Raw genomic sequence first — 20,912 nt, forward strand, 5'->3', positions numbered from 1 at the left:
CCGACGTTGAAAGGGAATTTTGTTGTGGTAACATGGGCGTGGGCAATTCGCGGGGCGAATTTGGAGTTTTCGGCCGCAACTTTCGGCCTGTATGGCTGGTTCTCAAGGCGTTTTGAGGCCCTGAGGTATGTGTTGCGGGGATGAGTGGGAGGGACATAGTTGCGTCCTCCCGGTCTGCTGTTGGTGTCATGCGAATCCCCGATATATGTATGGTCGTCCGGGTCGGTACGACCATACCCTTCGGTATACGGTTGCGGGCCCAACCAGCTCTGAATTCCAGAGCCATGTCGGGATGCGGACCGTTGCCTGTTCTCAACGTAAGGACCTAGGCGGGTATGCACTGGTCCCCTGGTGTGGGACCCGTACGAGGAATCGTCCTCGTTTATTGTGCGGACCTCACAGTAAGATGATCTGCGGTCTTCACGTCTGCTTCTCGAAGCTGGACGTGAATGTACCCTGCCTTCGTATTGTAGAATACGGTCAGCAGGGGTGTGCGGTGCTGGGGTAGGCCCAGCTTGTATTTGCGCTTCCGCACAAGCGCGGTTGTATGTTGCAGTCAGGAGCGCTGCCTGCTGGTCATACCAGGTATGAAGGTCCGTGCCTGGTGGGATCACAGCTGCGTACTGTGATAAGTCATGTCCGAACGTAAGGGATGGGCCCTTTGCGTCGACGTACCGATGTGTCCGGGTTGCGAGGTTGAGGGATTGACCCCTATCGGACCTAGGTTTGTGGGATTTTGGTTACCCCCAGTGTTGTTTGGGTGATCAGTCATGATCTTGTGAGAGGGGTAAGGATGGTTTAAAAAGTGCTAAGAGTAGTAGTGGGCGCCAATGATGAAACAATGGTTAACCGGGCAGGGTTAACTCACTGGTCTCGTCAAGAAGGGTTAATCCCTTCCTCTCGAGGATCGCTGGCTGGATCACCGGTGGGTTGATCTCCTGCACAAGGAAACAAACCGTGACTCGTAACAAGGAGGATGGGGTGGGGGTGCTCCTTGTTACCACTCTCTGGCGTGAGAATCAGTAATCTGCTTGGGAAGCAAAGTATGATAGTAGTAGTAGTGAGAGAGTTGTGAAGAGATACCTCAAACCTGGTTTGGGGTTGGTATTTATAGCCGAGGAGTGAAGGAGGAGGATGATGGACAGACTGACGACGTGCTGCACCTTTGCAGGTGTGTCAGGCTTGTCGGGTGTGGAGGTTATGCCACGTCAGTCTGTTACTTACGTAGCCCTGACAGATGACTGTCGTCGGTGCTACTTGCACTGTGGTGTCAGTCCCACTTGTTGGGCGTATAGGATGCGGTGCGAGCCGCATCGCTGCCTGCGGTAACATCTGATGTTACCGCGTCCCTTGCTTGTGATCAAGAAATACGCGAGACGCGGTGCCAGCCGCATCGTCACCTGTGGTGACTGTCGCAGCTTCCTTGTATTGATAGAAGTGTTCACTGGACGCGGTGCCAGGCCGCATCGCTGTGAATACTTCCGTTTTCATACACCAGATGTGATGCTATGCCGCATCACCCTACCATTCTCATATTCCAGGTAAGTCCTCCTCCATCACTGGACAGATTGGATTCAACCACTATGTCGATGCGTCCTCGCACGGACATAAGTAGGTTGTTAGCTAGTGGGGGTTTTGATAAGGGTAATGGTCACTCGCGGTCGAGGCTGACGTGAGATCTGGGACCATACCCCTTCAACATGCGTATTTTATTTATGTCTCGATGTAATTTTTATTGAGATCGTGTTATGAGTAGTATGTATAAGTAACCGAACACAGACCTATGTGTTATTAAACTGAGAAATATTCCGCTTAACGCCCCGCAACACGGGTGGGGCATAAACTAGTTGATAATACAAAACCATTAAGTTGCTAGGGCTGATTTTTTAATATATTTTTAGCATAGTTGTCATTATTATATATATCAATTGATAACACATATTTGCTACAGTGTCAAGGGGTATATTCGTAATTTACGCCTTTCAAGCAGTTTTAAAATTGGCTTGCCACGTTTGTTCTCTGCTCCGTGTCAACTCAACTCCTCACTGTTCATCCTCAATTTTGCTCCCCTTGGTAACACAGAGAGAACTACAGAAAAGGATTTCACCTTTGTTATGTGATTTTGAGCGGACTTGGCCTGAACCCCACATCAACCAACTGATTTGAACACAGAAACCCTTTGTGGAAGTCGGTTTCATCTTTCGACGGCGTCGGAGATATACTTTCTCCAACTTTTTCCTCGATTTTTGGTTAGTAAATCTTGAATACCTATTTTCCTTCTGATGTGGCAAGTATAAATTTAGTGTCTAGAATATGTTGATCCAGTTTGATCGTTTGGGTGCATTTTAGGAATGTTAATCTATCCTATCTAATAAATGAAGATCTTGGGTTGCCATGTGGCACCCTTCACAATCCAAAGTTTTGGATGGAAAATTTTCTATAATTTTAAGGTTTATTAATTATTAAACAAAATAACTAACAACTAAACAAAATAATAGGATTGCATTATCTCCTACGATTCATCTCCCCTCTAATTATTTAAACAAAATATCCTATCTAATTATACAAAAGCCAAATAATATATAAAAATTCCGCAAATCATGTTCTTCATTTGACGTTTTCCATTCTGCGCCATTCTTTTCACCCCTTTCACGATTTTTTATTAGACAAGTTAGGGTAAAAAATTCACTCTCAATCGGAAATGTAAAGGTAAAGCTGAATCCTGCGTTCAGTTTCTTACGATTATAATGTTCACTATATTTCATCGCTTTTGGTTTTAGATAGATTGAGATTTCAAATTCAAATCCAAGTGATTTTTTCTTTCAAACTAATGGAGCTATATATGTGATCGGTGTTATTATCTAACTATCTATTGCATAATGCTTCTCTCAATTTTATTTCAAAGATTCACTAAAATTTTGTGCACCAGTTTTACTAAATTATTTTTTTTCCTCATCTACAGTTCAGTGGCTCTAAATAACATCACCCTCATTGGTGATCTTGATGTGTTAAAGGAAAGCTACACACTCAAGGTTCGGATCATTCGTTTGTGGAAACAAACTGTACGCTTAAATCCGAAGGAAACCCATATTGAAATGATCATACTGGACGAGCAAGTATATCAACAATTGTTAGACATTCAAGTATAGTTTGAAGTTACTTCCTAAAAGTTATTTTTACTAATTTAATTTGCTTTCAGGAAAATAAGATTCAAGCTAAAGTTTAAAAACAATGTGTTTTAAAATTTGAGAATTTACTTCAAGAAAATAGTGATTTTTACATTCAACCTATGTTACTATTTTATAAATTTTATTTTTATATTATTCAACCCGTGTAATACACGGGTTACTAACCTAGTATTTTATTGAATATGCTATTTATATATTGCGACGATACGTCACCAACAAAATTATTTATATGCATTGATTAGTTAATTTGTAATCTGAGTTTGGAAAGGATTGAGCTAAATTTGATGAATATAATTTTATAATCTGTGAAAGTTTATTTCAATATGTCCATAATTTCAGTACTAATTTATTATTACAAAAAGTATTCATATGAGATGCTAGGTTTGACTTACTAAAGGTTAACATTTCTCTTGACTTTTTGTGTGCAAATAAGTGAAATGTGCTCAGGAAATTTGCAGTTTTCATATTAATGTGGTAAAGGTAATGATTAATGGGTTTAAAATTGGATCTTTGTGATATAAAATTGAAAAAAGGAAGAGATGTTTGCTGGTACAAATTAGGAAGTTAAAACAATTTTTTGAAAGCATTAAACGTAGTATACACTGCAGCTACATACTACTTGTAGAAGTGCTAACTCTATCTTCCTCTCTTGTAATTTAGGAAATTTCCCCAACCCATAAATAACTGTGAATACAAGATACCATGTTCACGGCTTTAGAATGAATGGACAGCCTTTGGACTCTAGAATGGCATACTACAACTACGAAAACAATTACGCTTTTGGTAGACATAGTTCATTCATAAATTGATGCATGTGTTCAGTTTGATTTGTACTCCCTTTGTTTCTTATTATTTGTTTTCTCCATGTTAATAATATGTCTTTCTATAATGCAATTGGCAATGTACTATCCTCTTTTTTTGGCAAGAATTGTAGATAAACATGTCTTTTTTTTAGTTTATCTTAAACTAGGTCAACCCGTTAACCTTTCTTCTATCTCGTCTGAGTTAACCAATAAAAACAGTATAAATATGTAAAACTGATTTATTTTAGGGTCCGTTTGGTATGGGGTAATGGAATGGACGGGGGGAATGGAATGGACGAGGTAATAGAATGGATGAGGTAATGGAATTGATTATTACCATTCCATGTCTTGTTTGGTTACCATGTGAGAATGGAATGAACCATTACTTTTTGTTGTTTGGTATGCGAGAAAAGAGGAAGGAATAAAATCGGATGGCGATGGTCAATGATGGGCGGCGATGGTGGGTGGTGATAGGTGGCAGTTGTAGCGGTGGCGGTGGTGGTGGGTGGAGACAGCGGCGAGTGGAGACAGCGACGAGTGGCGACAACGGTGGTGGTGGTGGGTGACGGTGAAGGTGGGTGGCGGCGGTGGTCAGAGGTGGTAGCGATGGAGACGGTGGTGGCAAGTGGTAGCGGTGGTGGTGGTTGATAGCGATGACGGAGGTGGGTGGTGACGGCGGCGGTGATCGGAGGTGGCAGCGGCGATGGTGGCGGCGATGATCGAAGGTGAGTGGTGGCGGTGATCGGAGGTGGCAACGGTGATGGTGGATGGCGGCGGTGGCGGGGATGGAGGTGAGTGGCGGGTGGCGGCGGTGGCGGGTGGCGGCGGTGGCGGGTGGCGGCGGTGGCGGGTGGCGGCGGTGGCGGGTGGCGGCGGTGGCGGGTGACGGCGGCAGATGACAGTGGTGGTGAGGTGAAACTCGATCGTACAATTTGTTTGTTTGTTTTCTTAGACCATTGGGTATGAGGAGGATAGTCTCCAAAGGGACTATCCTCCACATAAGCGCCACGTAAGCATGGGGGAGGACCATCCCCTTGGAGACTATCCAAGGGTGTGGTGGACGCTCCTCCCTCATTTTTTTATTATTTATTTTTTGCCATATTAATTAAAACAAAGTAAATAAAAATAAAAAAAGTTACATTTAAATAAAAACTTAAAATTACATTTAAAATAAAAATCCTAAAGCTACATTAAAAAAAAACCTAAAGTAACATTAAAAAAAAACCTAAAGTAACATTAAAAAAAATCTAAACTTAAATTAAAAAAAAGCCTAAAGTTACAAATAAATAAAAAAAACTACGCGTTGTTTTCTCCGAGTCTCCAATATCAAGTCCGATCGAAGATTGACATGTGTGAAATCGTTATGTAACGAGAACCTGTTCAAATGTTGTTCTCCGCTAACCGGAACATTATTCTCCTCCACCGCGTTCTCGTCATACTCACAAATTGCATGTCCTTCGTCTTCGAGGATCATGTTATGCAGCAGAATACAAGCATACATACAGTATCGCAACGTTTTGGGTGTAAAAGCGCGTGCTGGGTTTTCAATAATATGCCATCTTTGTTGGAGAACCCCAAAACACCGTTCAATATCTTTTCTAGCCGCTTCTTGAAACTTGGCAAATTTCTTTCTTTTTTCATCCGCGGGATGCCTAACCGTTTTAACTATTGTTGAGTATTGTGGGTATATTCCATCGGCAAGATAATACCCGCGTCTGTACTCCACGCCCGAAACTGTAAAACTCGTATCAGGATCGACCCCTTTTATAACATCATCAAAAACCTCCGAATTTTGTAGAATGTTGATGTCGTTATTCGAACCAGGAATACCAAAGAAATGTAACACCTCGAAATTTTGCGTCCTATAAAGTAATGACACGTGTCATAAGTTTGCACGTGGTAATAAATACTTCAGAGGGACTAAAGTTGATAAACATAGAAAGTATGTGAATTCAAGGGTTCAAAATGTCAATAAGGGATGAATATACTTTACAGTAACCCTACATGATGCTCGTACCTTCAAACGAATGAATCATGGATCATACGGAACGAAATGAGGAAGAAAGTGAGAGATTACAAACTGCAGGGGTTAAATGTGTCAACATGTTTAAGTTATACCTCTGAGTGTAAGTTGATAGGTTGACTAAGTCAGCACATTTCCTACCCATTAAGGAGACTTATAGCTCCGACATGTTAGCCCAATTGTACGTAGATAAGATTGTATCTCTACATGGCGTGCCTGTGTCTATTATCTCTGACAGGGATACCAGATACACGTCACATTTTTGGAAAAGTTTCCAACAATCTTTGGGTTCGCGCTTAAACTTCAGTACGGCTTACCATCCTCAGACGGACGGGCAGAGTGAGCGTACAATCCAAACGTTGGAAGACATGATTCGTGCATGTGTGATTGACTTAGGTGGTAGTTGGAATAACCGCCTACCATTAGTCGAGTTCTCATATAACAATAGCTACCATACGAGCATTAAAGCTGCTCCTTTCGAAGCCTTGTATGGTAGAAAGTGTAGAATGCCCGTTTGTTGGGCGGAAGTTGGAGATGTCCGGATGACAGGACCTGAAATAATATTTGAAACGACGGACAAGATTGTCCAGATTCGTGACCGTCTGAAAGCTGCCCGTGATCGGCAGAAAAGCTACGCAGATTTGAAGCGTATACCTTTTAACTTCGAAGTAGGTGACAAGGTATTGTTTAAAGTATCACCCTGGAAGGGAGTGATGCGATTTGGTAAGAAAGGCAAGTTAAGCCCGAGATACATTGCACCCTTCGAGATAATCGAACGTGTCGGATCGGTTGCCTATAAGTTAAACTTACCGAAAAAGCTCAGTAGTATTCATAGTGTTTTCCACATCTGCAATCTGAAGAAGTGTTTCGCTGACGAATCACTAGTTATACCGCATACAGATGTGCACATCGATGAAAGCATGAAGTTTGTTGAAAAACCTGTGTCAATCGAGGATCGACAGGTTAAGAAGCTTCGAAGGAAGTATATACCGATTGTAAAGGTAAAATGGGATGCCCGTAGAGGTCCCGAGTACACGTGGGAGGTAGAGTCCACGATGAAAGAAAAGTACCCTCATTTGTTTTAGTAAATCTCGAGGTCGAGATTTCTTTTAAGGGGGTGAGGATGTAACACCTCGAAATTTTGTGTCCTATAAAGTAATGACACGTGTCATAAGTTTGCACGTGGTAATAAATACTTCAGAGGGACTAAAGTTGACAAACATAGAAAGTATATGAATTCAAGGGTTCAAAATGTCAATAAGGGATGAATATACTTTACAGTAACCCTACATGATGCTCGTACCTTCAAACGAATGAATCATGGATCATACAGAACGAAATGTGGAAGAAAGTGAGAGATTACAAACTGCAGGGGTTAAATGTGTCAACATGTTTAAGTTATACCTCTGAGTGACCCTTTAACAAACCCGAGGCTTTGTAATGGTAAAATATGCTCACTAGAATGCAGATATAAATTTCATCAAGTTCCGTTATAAAATGAGAAAGTTATGATCGAATTCGTACATGAGGGGTAAAAAGCGTCACCGTTGAAAGTTATGACTTTTCGGGTAGTAATAAACTAACCGAGGATTAATAAGTTGGGTAAAAGTCACGAGGCCCTTATACGTAAATAAGAAAGGCCCAAAGTGCAAAGTTACCCCTTCGAAACGCCAAGAGCCAGCTGCAATAATGTAAAAAGATTTGAAAAATCTTACAGCAGGTCTCAGGCGGGCCGCGTAAGAGTTACCTAGAGCTTATGCGGGCCGCATGGACAGTAAAAGATATGGGCTCTGACAGGATGATTCAGGCGGGCCGCGTAAGAGTTGAAGGATCATTGACGCGGGCCGCGTCAGCCTCCCAGATACAGAAAATGCGGACAGAAGCACTGTTTGGTGTTTTAACCGACTTAGAAGTCATTATTAACAGCATGGGCGCCCTCTAGACGACCCCTAGACCTCAGGGACACTTGTTGATGATCTGGTTACACTTGTAGACTTAGTTGTCAAGGATCTAAGGTGTTTGGATTACTATATAAAGGCCTTGTATGCACACATTGTAACCACACCTCATTCCTTCACTTCTGATCATTTCTAGAGCTCAAGTGTTCTCTCTAAGCATCTCTGGCCGTGCATAGGACTTCAGTAAGTGTGCTTAACCTTTCTTAGTTTAGTTTTTGCTTAGTTTTAGCTTAAAAGTCAATCCGTCGTAAATAACGATTGACTTAACGATTAATCACAAATGGTCCAGTGATTAGTCGAATCAAAGGTAGTTATATGTTGGTAATTATGTGGGCATTAAACCCTTAAAAGGGCACCCTCTGATTCCCACTCTAACTAGTCCAAATATCGGGTCAAAGTTGCTTAGAAAAAGTCAACAAAATGCTAATTTTCGATTTAACGCATAATTAACAATGTAGATGGCATGTAACATGTTTTATCACTCATATAACTTGATAATAAGTATTATAACTGGTCTAAGCTTGTTTGAGCCCGCTAGACGGTCTACCTCGCATAGTTCAACACCTTCTTACCGTCACTCTTTTGGGCCGAACTCGGAAAACGAGCCCGATAACCCTCAACCTTCATTCATACCTCTCCAGCGTTCAGTTTCGCACCGTTCTTTTGGCAACCCTACTCCTGTCTTTCAGGGCCGGTTCAACCCGACAAACTTTATCCAAGAACTAGTAGGTTTTAACCCTCTAGGACCAGAGGACCATTTCTCCGAAGACAATGCGATGGATATGGACGAGGACACAGATCCCGTCGAGCCTGCAAGAGGTACCCCCAACCATCCAATCGAGATCTCTGATGGGTCATCCTTCCACAGAACACCCTATCAGGGTCCAGACAGTTATCAGGCAAGGTTCAACCAGTATGAGTGGTACTTTACACCCTCTCACCATTTATCGCCTCATGAGCAGCAACAACAGCAGCAGCAGGATCCCTCCGAGGATTCGCGTTTCGTGGCAGTTAGGCCACCGCCTCCACCGCCACCAGTTCATCAAGCACCTCCAGATCCGCCAAGGCGTAAGAGATCAGGCGCGCGGATGTCCACACGAGGAGGGGATTTTCACTTTAGCACCCCTCGCCACTCAAGTGGAAGTCATTTTCCGCCACTGCTTGAAGACCCACAAATAGGTGGACCTTCGAACCACCCTGCAGAGGTGAATTCTGCACCAGTTGCACCGCCTCCGCCACCATTTGGTTATGATAACCCGATACCTACATACGCCGGTTCCACAGCGTACAACCCGTTTGAGCAGCCAGCTCACACTCACTACAACTATATTGGTGTCGACCCTTACATAGAAGCGGCGGCAAACTACCACGCCCTTCATCCTGAAGTACCTTATGAAACACCTTGGGGAATGGGATACTCAACTCGTGGGTATCCAATACCTGCTAGACCTCCGGCTCAGCACTTATCGTAGCAGCCACGTTTTTCCCCACCAGAACAGGAAGAAATCCTCCACCGTTTGAACAGGGTGGAATGAGATTTTGAGCAAGAACCTAAGAACAACCGTGGATTCCTTAAAGGCCTAGCAAACCTGTTAAAAGGGAAGAAGAAGCGAGATCATTAGTCTCTATATGTACTATTGTATTTCTTATTTCAATCAAGTCCCTGCGTGGACTTGTTTATAGTCCCTGCGTGGACATTTATTGTGTGTTTAGTCCCTGCGTGGACTTGCCTTTCAGTCCCTGTGTGGACATTATCTTTCAGTCCCCATGTGGACATCTATCCTTGTATTTGGTCCCTGCGTGGACTTGTTTTCTGTATAACCTCTGCGTAGGTATTTTGTCTATTTAAGAGTCCCGTTTAGGGCAGTGTGTAATCTTTTTATATGTATTGGAATGCTAAGTTTATAAATTTCAATTTTTGTCACTATATGCATAATTATATGAAATAGATAAATCAAAATCATTCCTTTTAAATTAATCTGCCTACTGGTTATTAAATAAAGAATCTTAATGGTGTAACCTAGCCTTGTGTCAATATAAGACCCGGCCAAGATGGTAAGACCTGATTAAAAGATTCAGATTCCAGTTAACCTCTGTAAACATGTTAACACTCTTGGCAGACGTGATTCGTTAAAATCACACGTGTCATTTTACACAAGGATCCTTCTAAGGATTCCAAAACCTAAATTAATGCTTTATAAATCATGGGTTTAAATCATCAAGTAAGATGGTCACTTATCAAGCATCCATTAGTGATGTAGTGCCTACGGGCCATATTCATTGTCATATAAGACAAAAGACAGTAGTAGTCTATGACTCCCTGTCAGAAAAGGGAAAAGAACTATGTTCAAACCTTCGTGCCTTGATTCTCTGAAATCCTGGCTTAAAATATAAAACGTCCTTGTGACTAGGCTTTTGTGCCACTAGCAATATTGTTATAATTAGGATAAGTAATATTAAAATCCTAAATAAATGTGAGTAACAAATTAACCAAATATGGCCCATGTGTACCATGGTTAATGAATTGCCAAAAAGGGCAATTCCATAATAAACTCCCAAATGAATTTTGTCATTTTCTTATGTAGCAGTTCAAGATAAAATGGCTGAATCGGATGAAATAAATAGTCATCCAAAGGAGAATGAGAATGAAGTTCGTATTAATATAGCGGTTGCGGAACTGTAAGCATTGATTGACAATGCTGTTACGAAAGCCTTGGATAGGCAATACAGTGAGTCAAGCGGGACTCGGAGTAGGACCCGATCCGCACCGCATTCAAAGCCCAAGACTCATTCAGAGGCTCATAGCAAGCCTCCCTCCAAGAAGGAAGAACCAAAGAAAGATGATGACGATCGTCACTCGTCGAACCATCATAATATCCCGTCTCAAAAAGTTGTGCTGAACCAAGGGCCCTGTGATAAGGGTTGCTCCTACAAGTACTTCGTTTCATACAAGCCCCGGGATTTTACAGGGGAGAAAGGAGCGATAGACTGCATGACGTGGTTAGATGAGATGGACACGGTGGTTGATATCAGCGGGTGCGCTGAAAAGGATATAGTGAAGTTTGTATCTCAATCATTCAAGGGTGAGGCCTTGGCCTGGTGGAGATCTTTGATTCAGGCTACTGGGAAGGTTCCACTGTATAGTATGTCATGGGAACAATTTGTTGCCCTCATTCGAGAGAACTACTGCCCTCAGCATGAGGTTGAGAAGATTGAGTCAGATTTTCTGTCATTAGTGATGAAGAATCTGGATTGCCAAGCTTACCTTACGAGCTTTAACACAATATCAAGATTGGTTCCTTATCTGGTGACCCCGGAACCAAAAAGAATAGCTCGTTTCATAGGAGGCTTAGCTCCGGAGATCAAGGCTAGTGTGAAAGCCTCTCGGCCAGCTACATTCAGGTCAGTAGCTGATATATCCTTATCCCTCACGCTGGATGCGGTCAGGCTGAGATCGCTGAGGAACAAGGATGCCGAGAAGAGAAAGCATGATGATGACGACAACTCTCGTCGATCGAGCAAGAAGCACCGTGGAAACAATGACCACAGGAAGGGATCTGGTTCAAGGAAAGATGGGCATCAATCTGGGGATAAGCCCAAGTGTAAGACTTGCCAGAAATACCATTATGGGAAATGCAGACTTGACTCCAAATCCCAGTCTCAGGCGGGACGTTGTGGGATTTGCAAATCCACGGAACATAAGACCCTGGAGTGAAAGAAACTGAAGGACGCAACATGCTACAATTGCAACGAGAAGGGGCACATCAAGACAAACTGCCCAAAGTATGCCAAGAAAGCGGATGAAGGAAAGAAGACTAATGCTAGGGTCTTCAGGATGGACACAAAGGAAGCTGTGCAGGATGATAACGTGATCACAGGTACCTTTCTCATAAATGACGTCTATGCAAGAGTACTATTTGATTCAGGAGCTGATAAATCATTTGTAGACAATAAGTTTTGCAAATTGCTGAATTACATGTTAAAACTTTAAGTGTGAAGTATGAGGTGGAACTAGCTGATGGCACCTTAGAAACCGCTTCAACCATTCTAGAGGGATGTTTCATATCCATTAAGGACCACTCTTTTCCGTTGTCCCTACTTCCTTTGAAGTTAGCCGGTTTCGACATAGTGTTGGGTATGGACTGGTTATCTCATAACCAGGCTCAGATTATCTGTAATAAGAAGCAAGTGGTGATCAAGACTCCATCTGGTGAACCACTTACCATTCAGGGAGATACCCAGTATGGACTGCCTGAGCAAGTGACTATGCTCAAGGCTTCTAGATGTTTGAAAAAGGGTTGTGTCATCTACATGGCACAGGTAACTATCGATGAGCCGAAACCCAAGATTGAAGATATCCCTGTCATTTCTGAATACCCTGAAGTTTTTCCCGAAGAACTACTTGGTTTACCACCAGATAGGCAAGTGGAGTTCAGGATTGACATTATTCCAGGGGCAGCACCCGTTGCTAGAGCACCCTACAGATTGGCACCAACAGAGATGAAGGAATTAAGAACATAACTGGATGAGTTGCTAGCCAAAGGTTTCATTAGACCTAGTTCGTCTCCTTGGGGAGCACCAATCTTATTTGTCAAAAAGAAGGATGGATCGATGCGTCTGTGCATCGATTACCGCGAGTTGAATAAGGTTACTATCAAGAATAGGTATCCATTACCCAGGATCGACGATCTGTTCGACCAACTTCAAGGGGCAAGCTACTTCTCTAAGATCGATCTGAGGTCAGGTTATCACCAACTGAAGGTTAGAGATGAAGACGTACACAAGACTGTATTTAGGACTCGTTATGGTCATTTCGAGTTCCTAGTGATGCCTTTTGGGCTCACTAATGCACCAGCGGCATTCATGGATCTCATGAACCATGTCTGCAAGCCATACTTGGACAAACTTGTCATCGTCTTCATAGATGACATTCTGATTTATTCGAAGAACCAAGCTGATCATGAAAAGCATCTTTGATGTATACTTTCACTACTTCAATAAGAAAAGCTTTACGCCAAATTCTCTAAATGTGAATTCTGGCTTCGAGAAGTCCAATTCCTTGGACATATGGTTAGTGAGCGTGGTATTCAAGTGGATCCCGCCAAGGTGGAAGCTGTCATGAATTGGCAAGAGCCGAAGACGCCCACAGAAATTCGCAGCTTCTTAGGATTAGCAGGTTATTACAGACGCTTTATTGAGAACTTTTCAAGGATTGCTGCACCCCTAACTTCTTTGACTAGAAATAATGTTAAGTTTAACTGGGGTCCTAAGCAGCAAGAGTCCTTCGATATCCTTAAGCAGAAGCTAAGCAATGTCCCTGTGTTGACATTGCCGGATGGGACAGAAGAGTTTGTAGTATACTGTGATGCATCACACACCGGGATGGGTTGTGTGCTTATGCAGAAAGGCAAGGTTATTGCCTATGCTTCACGTCAGTTGAAAGTGCATGAAAAGAATTACACCACCCATGACTTGGAGTTGGGTGCCGTTGTATTTGCACTGAAGCTTTGGAGACACTATTTGTATGGCATCAAATTCGTGATCTATTCTGATCACAAGAGCCTCCAGCACCTGTTCAATCAAAAGGATTTGAACATGAGGCAGCGACGGTGGATGGAGACTTTAAATGATTATGATTGTGAGATAAGATACCATCCTGGCAAGGCGAATGTAGTCGCCGATGCCTTGAGCCGAAAGGAAAGGGTAAAGCCTATTAGAATCAATGCCAAGAGCATTGAGATAAAGAATAGCTTAAATGAAAGATTGTTAGTTGCACAGAAGGAAGCTGTGCTGGAAGCTAACTATCCTAATGAAAAGCTAGGGGTAACTGAAGAACAGTTATCCTATGGCAAGGACGAAATTTTAAGGTTAAATGGACGAATATGGGTTCCAGTTTATGGAGGACTACGAGATGTTATCCTCCAGGAAGCCCACAGTTCCAAATACTCCGTTCATCCTGGAGCTGACAAGATGTACCAGGATTTGAAAGCAAACTTCTGGTGGATAGGCTTGAAGAAGTCTATAGCCACCTATGTAGCAAAATGTTTGACTTGTACGCAAGTCAAAGCTGAACATCAAAAACCGTCAGGTTTGCTGCAACAGCCTGAACTTCCCGAGTGGAAGTGGGAAATGGTGACGATGGATTTTATCACCAAGTTGCCGAAGACAAGGAAAGGAAATGATACGATATGGGTAATAGTTGATAGGTTGACTAAGTCAGCACATTTCCTACCCATTAAGGAGACTTATAGCTCCGACATGTTAGCCTAGTTGTATGTAGATAAGATTGTATCTCTACATGGCGTGCCTGTGTCTATTATCTCTGACAGGGATACCAGATACACGTCACATTTTTGGAAAATTTTCCAACAATCTTTGGGTTCGCGCTTAAACTTCAGTACGGCTTACCATCCTCAGACGGACGGGCAGAGTGAGCGTACAATCCAAACGTTGGAAGACATGATTCGTGCATGTGTGATTGACTTAGGTGGTAATTGGGATAACCGCCTACCATTAGTCGAGTTCTCATATAACAATAGCTACCATACGAGCATTAAAGCTGCTCCTTTCGAAGCCTTGTATGGTAGAAGGTGTAGAATGCCCGTTTGTTGGGCGGAAGTTGGAGATGTTTAGATGACAGGACCTGAAATAATATTTGAAACGACGGACAAGATTGTCCAGATTCGTGACCGTCTGAAAGCTGCCCGTGATCGGCAGAAAAGCTACGCAGATTTGAAGCGTAAACCTTTTAACTTCGAAGTAGGTGACAAGGTATTGCTTAAAGTATCACCCTGGAAGGGAGTGATGCGATTTGGTAAGAAAGGCAAGTTAAGCCCGAGATACATTGCACCCTTCGAGATAATCGAACGTGTCGGATCGGTTGCCTTTAAGTTAAACTTACCGAAAAAGCTCAGTAGTATTCATAGTGTTTTCCACATCTGCAATCTGAAGAAATGTTTCGCTGACGAATCACTAGTTATACCGCATACAGATGTGCACATCGATGAAAGCTTGAAGTTTGTTGAAAAACCTGTGTCAATCGAGGATCGACAGGTTAAGAAGCTTCGAAGGAAGTATATACCGATTGTAAAGGTAAAATGGGATGCCCGTAGAGGTCCCGAGTACACGTGGGAGGTAGAGTCCACGATGAAAGAAAAGTACCCTCATTTGTTTTAGTAAATCTCGAGGTCGAGATTTCTTTTAAGGGGGTGAGGATGTAACACCTCGAAATTTTGCGTCCTATAAAGTAATGACACGTGTCATAAGTTTGCACGTGGTAATAAATACTTCAGAGGGACTAAAGTTGACAAACATAGAAAGTATATGAATTCAAGGGTTCAAAATGTCAATAAGGGATGAATATACTTTACAGTAACCCTACATGATGCTCGTACCTTCAAAAGAATGAATCATGGATCATACAGAACGAAATGTGGAAGAAAGTGAGAGATTACAAACTGCAGGGGTTAAATGTGTCAACATGTTTAAGTTATACCTCTGAGTGACCCTTTAATAAACCCGAGGCTTTGTAACGGTAAAATATGCTCACTAGAATGCAGATATAAATTTCATCAAGTTCCGTTATAAAATGAGAAAGTTATGATCGAATTCGTACATGAGGGGTTAAAAGCGTCACCGTTGAATGTTATGACTTTTCGGGTAGTAATAAACTAACCGAGGATTAATAAGTTGGGTAAAAGTCACGAGGCCCTTATACGTAAATAAGAAAGGCCCAAAGTGCAAAGTTACCCCTTCAAAACGCCAAGAGCCAGCTGCAATAATGTAAAAAGATTTGAAAAATCGTACAGCAGGTCTCAGGCGGGCCGCGTAAGAGTTACCTAGAGCTTATGCGGGCCGCATGGACAGTAAAAGATATGGGCTCTGACAGGAAGATTCAGGCGGGCCGCGTAAGAGTTGAAGGATCATTGACGCGGGCCGCGTCAGCCTCCCAGATACAGAAAATGCGGACAGAAGCACTGTTTGGTGTTTTAACCGACTTAGAAGCCATTATTAACAGCATGGGCGCCCTCTAGACGACCCCTAGACCTCAGGGACACTTGTTGATGATCTGGTTACACTTGTAGACTTAGTTGTCAAGGATCTAAGGTGTTTGGATTACTATATAAAGGCCTTGTATGCACACATTGTAACCACACCTCATTCCTTCACTTCTGATCATTTCTGGAGCTCAAGTGTTCTCTCTAAGCATCTCTGGTCGTGCATAGGACTTCAGTAAGTGTGCTTAACCTTTCTTAGTTTAGTTTTTGCTTAGTTTTAGCTTAAAAGTCAATCCGTCGTAAATAACGATTGACTTAACGATTAATCACAAATGGTCCAGTGATTAGTCGAATCAAAGGTAGTTATATGTTGGTAATTATGTGGGCATTAAACCCTTAAAAGGGCACCCTCTGATTCCCACTCTAACTAGTCCAAATGTCGGGTCAAAGTTGCTTAGAAAAAGTCAACAAAATGCTAATTTTCGATTTAACGCATAATTAACAATGTAGATGGCATGTAACATGTTTTATCACTCATATAACTTGATAATAAGTATTATAACTGGTCTAAGCTTGTTTGATCCGGCCATTTACTGTTTTGACCCGGTTCGGAACCGAAAGTCGCAAAACTTTGACTTTTGCTTTGACTTCAGTTCTGACCGATTTGGTATGACTTAGATATGCCTTAGGACCAGGTTACATGATGGTATAACCCTCTGCGGCTGGTTCGTTGTTTGTCCGAGTTGTTTGCACATTTCCGTTATATGCTTAAACGTTGACCATAATGCCCTTTTGATCTTAAAACGAGAATTTGGGATATGTGAAAGGACAATAACCTTAGTTAATGATTTCTAAACATATCCCTAAAATTTCATGCCAATCCGAGGTCTAGAATAGGAGTTATGCTAAATAGCGCAATTAAGAAAACTTTAGTAATTAAACGGCGCATTTAGCATAAAGCCTATCTAAACCCAAATTTCGACACCAAACCTTTTACATACTGATGTAAAATAATATTCTGGGATTTTTGAAGATTTTTAATTATTTTTTTACGTACTCATAACCGACGGTTATGACCTTGATTCGGTAAATACCAAATATACCCTTTTCGGGCATAAAGTGAGTTCTACATGGTATTTTGACCCGAATCCAATTGCTACTGATTTCATATAATAAATAAAGTATTTTGAACTTTATAACCTGGTCAGAAAACTCAGATTTCCTGTATAACCCGGAAATCTCTTTTATAATCTTTAAAATGACCAAAATACCCCTACGGGGCGTATATTGGGATTAAACTCGTTATGGGTGTAATGGAAGGTATCCTACTGATATCACAACCTATTTAGAGCATATTGACTTAGGAAACCTGTGTAGGACTCTTACGGTTACCCGTTACGCCATTTACGCGTTCGGTTCGGTTTATGTAACTAGTTTGCATAAATTAGCCGAAACGGGTCAAACCTTGTCGTTTTTATCTCAAAATCCAGAATATGATTGGATTACCCATATTAAACAAGTCTCCAAACTTGTCGGGTCTAAATCACATTTTATTCCGGTCTTCGCTTAATCGTGCGTTCGAACCGTATCTTTCATTAAAACTAACCAGTCTAAGCTTAAGCTTAAATCAAAGACCAGTTAGGATTCTAATAGATTATTATAAACCTTCGTTCCAGAATAGGAGACCCGGTAAAAGCTACTTGCATTAGCTGTTTGTGAATTATACTTGCAAAGGTAAATACTTTTAACTTATTTCCGTATACGGGCTTGGGGTACGGTATATAGAATACCGCTTGGTCGGGCATTTGATCTTAACCGATTAGTGGTTAAGTGTTATCAAGATGACCCGTTAAAAATTTGATTTGTTTGCTTAAAGCCTTTGGGGGTTAATGACCATGTCCCGGATATCCCTGGCATCATCTTACGAGATGGCCACGACCTAAGCACGGGGTGTAGGCGTACACCTGACAGCTGCATATGAAAAATGGTATCTCACTTAAGGATTAACCTTGTGGGCATTATACCTGTGGTGTGTCTATTAGTCTTTAACCCGGTCTACGTAACGGGCTACTGAACGCAAAGAAACATGTAATTCGTTTACAAGTATTATATTAAAATAATTATCCCAAGTTATAAAAGTTTGTGCCACGTGCATTCAAATCAATTTTATTAAACCTTTTTCAAAAGTGTCGGTTGAATGTATTTACCAGTGTAAACTGACGTATTTTCCAAAAAAGGTTAACTGCAGGTACTAAACGAACTAGGCTGGCTTTCTCCTAGCGTCCCCAATAAGTCTCGCAAGCTTGGACGTCAAGTTGTTGAACAATGTTCCTATTTTATTTGATCCCCTGTGGATTATTTTCAACTATTTGTGATACATGATATTACAATAACATTCAGTTGAAATATATCTATCTTTTGCTTCCGCTGTGCATTTAAATATTGTGTTGTTTGACTGTATTGTTGCCAACTACGTCACGGTAATCCCCACTGGGCCCACTGGTGAAACGTGTGGAAATCGGGGTGTGACAAGAAAGCATGCCAAATCCATAGGTCTTGAGACACAACAGCTTCTAGAATTATTGTTGGATGTCCCTGATCGCCTCGCGTATACATTCCTCGCCAAGCGGTAGGACAATTCCGCCATGGCCAATGCATGCAATCAATGCTCCCGAGCATGCCTGGAAAACCGTGCCTTGCTTGGTGGTGTTGATACAAATTTTGAACGTCATTGTGATTCGGTTTTCGCAAATATTTTTGGCTGTAGAGCTTCATCACAAATTTGCAAAACTTGTATAAACATTCTCTAGCAGTTCTATCGGACATCTTTAAGTATTCGTCCCAAGAATCGGCTGTCGTCCCATAAGCAAGTTGACGAATCGCCGCAGTGCAGCGGTGTAAGGTGGTGAAGCCCATTTTGCCTCTAGCATCGGGTCGAATGGTAAAAAACGGGTGATAAGCAGCTAAATCGTCGGCGATACGTAAGAAAAGTCGACGACTCATTCTGAAACGACGTCTAAAAATAGCCTCCGAGTACAGCGGCTCGTCGGCAAAGTAATCAACGATTAATCTTTGGTTAACACCTACAAGATAACAAAATATATATATAACTTATAATTAAAAAATAAGACTAAAAACATAAACTTAAAAAAATAAGAATAAATATATAAGGATATAAATATAAGAATAAAAATATCACTAACTTTCTCGGTCTCGCTCGATGTGTGGGTTCCTGTTTCGTGGTTGTGACGAAACCTCCTCCTCCTCTTCTTCTTCCAAAATTATTTGTGTCGCCTCTACCACCTTGTTTATAAAAAAATTTACGGCTTCCATGGTGTCCGTCGAACCCGATGAAGAAGAAGATGACATGGTGTATTTTTTAGAGAAGATTATGTGGGTATTTTGTATAAAAATGTGGGAGTTGTTTGGAGAAAGTGGGTGAATTTTGGTATAAAGGTGGATAGATATGTGGGTATTTATAAAGGTTTTAAATTAATTTGAATTTTTATTTTTAAATTAGCCGTTATATCTCAACGGATATATTGAATGGACCCCACCACTCCATGCCCCGTCTCCACCGTCTGATTTCCGACGCCTTTGCCGTGTCGGGCCCCTAGAGGGCGGTGTGGGACGTTCCTAATGGGGGGACGGGCCTTTCACGAAGCCCATACCCATTTGTCTTATTGAATTTTAGCTAGAAAGAACATTTCAAAATTATTTAACAAAACATTTTAGTCACGTACACGGTTTTTTTTTTCTTGTCTGAATTTTAGTTCGATAAAATATTTCAAAAATTATTTAACAAAAGAAAACTATAACTAGTTTGTTTCTTGACATGCCGAATTTTAAGAAAAAAGAGTTTATATTCAGTTATGGAACTAGGAATTTTTTCAAAGAGTGTGGACTATTTTTTAAGATTTTAGACCCCTAGCTATATAAAAAAAAAATTGGTTCTTAGTGGGTCGTATCGGGTCGGGTCATGTAAAACAAAAAAACATCAAACAAAAAATTTTCTAATGATAAAAAACATGTCAAATTGTGGGAATTCAATACGTTTAGGTTGACATGGTCATCATATTAGGTATGCCCTTCTAATCTCATCTCGTTGATTCACGTTATATGATACAATAGGATTGCGATCATGAGGATCCGATGGAAAAGTATCCTCATCGACGAATTCGGAAGATGATTCAACCCCTTCTCTTGAGAAATCGTGCCATAACTTCCCCACTCATGATTCCTAGCTTCCTATCAAATATAAAACAACAATACCATTAGAAACAACACTACACACTTAAAGCCTTAAACAATCATCACAAACTTCATAATTTTCAATTTGAATTTCAAGCCTTAGTTGTTGATTCCTTGTAACAACAAAATCACTCTACTAAAGTTTCAAATAACATCAAAACAACTAAAAAAATTCAAACCTTTACAACTTTATTTCACCTAAAAATCCAAATCAAACAAGAATAACAACTTAAACAATCGAACCATACCCGATTGCGTGATGTTCCTGCTGTTTGCGTGGGAAGGGTGGCCGGATTTCACTTTGCTCCGGTGAAAAACAAGAGAAATCGATCGCCTGTGTAATGTGGTTTGCGCGTGGGTATGGGAATCGCCGAGAGCGGGGGCCGAGAGAGAAGGGGAAAGGGTGGTGGGAGAAAATGAGAAAAATACAAAAACATTTGAAAAACAGAAAAATCCAAAAACATTTGAAAACAAGAAAAATCAAAAAGATTTTGTTGCATCATATAGGAAATGAAATAAATGTTCGTCTTAAAGGGTTTTGACTAACACATGTAAGGTGTTATAGCTGAAAAGGCTAGGATCTAATATGATATGCCGGTAGGCTTAACGTTCAAATGGATAAAAGATACCAAGTGATATAAACATAACAAACTATGTTGTAGGATCGTTGTATGACCGAATGAGTCGTTCAG

At 41.4% G+C, this 20,912-nt stretch overlaps 1 protein-coding gene across 1 annotated transcript; it reads right to left on the reverse strand.

The window, feature by feature from the left end:
- Positions 1–4,154: 4,154 nt before the first annotated feature.
- On the reverse strand, positions 4,155–19,338 carry LOC110906625. Its single transcript, XM_022151731.1, has 4 exons — positions 19,173–19,338; positions 18,771–19,052; positions 5,368–5,752; positions 4,155–4,188 (listed from the first exon to the last, which is right to left on the reverse strand). The coding sequence occupies exons 1-4, from the start codon at positions 19,336–19,338 to the stop codon at positions 4,155–4,157; spliced, it is 867 nt and encodes a 288-aa protein (XP_022007423.1).
- Positions 19,339–20,912: the final 1,574 nt, after the last annotated feature.

Source organism: Helianthus annuus, chromosome 14 (genome assembly GCF_002127325.2).
Source record: "Helianthus annuus cultivar XRQ/B chromosome 14, HanXRQr2.0-SUNRISE, whole genome shotgun sequence".
Taxonomy (NCBI): Eukaryota; Viridiplantae; Streptophyta; class Magnoliopsida; order Asterales; family Asteraceae; genus Helianthus; species Helianthus annuus.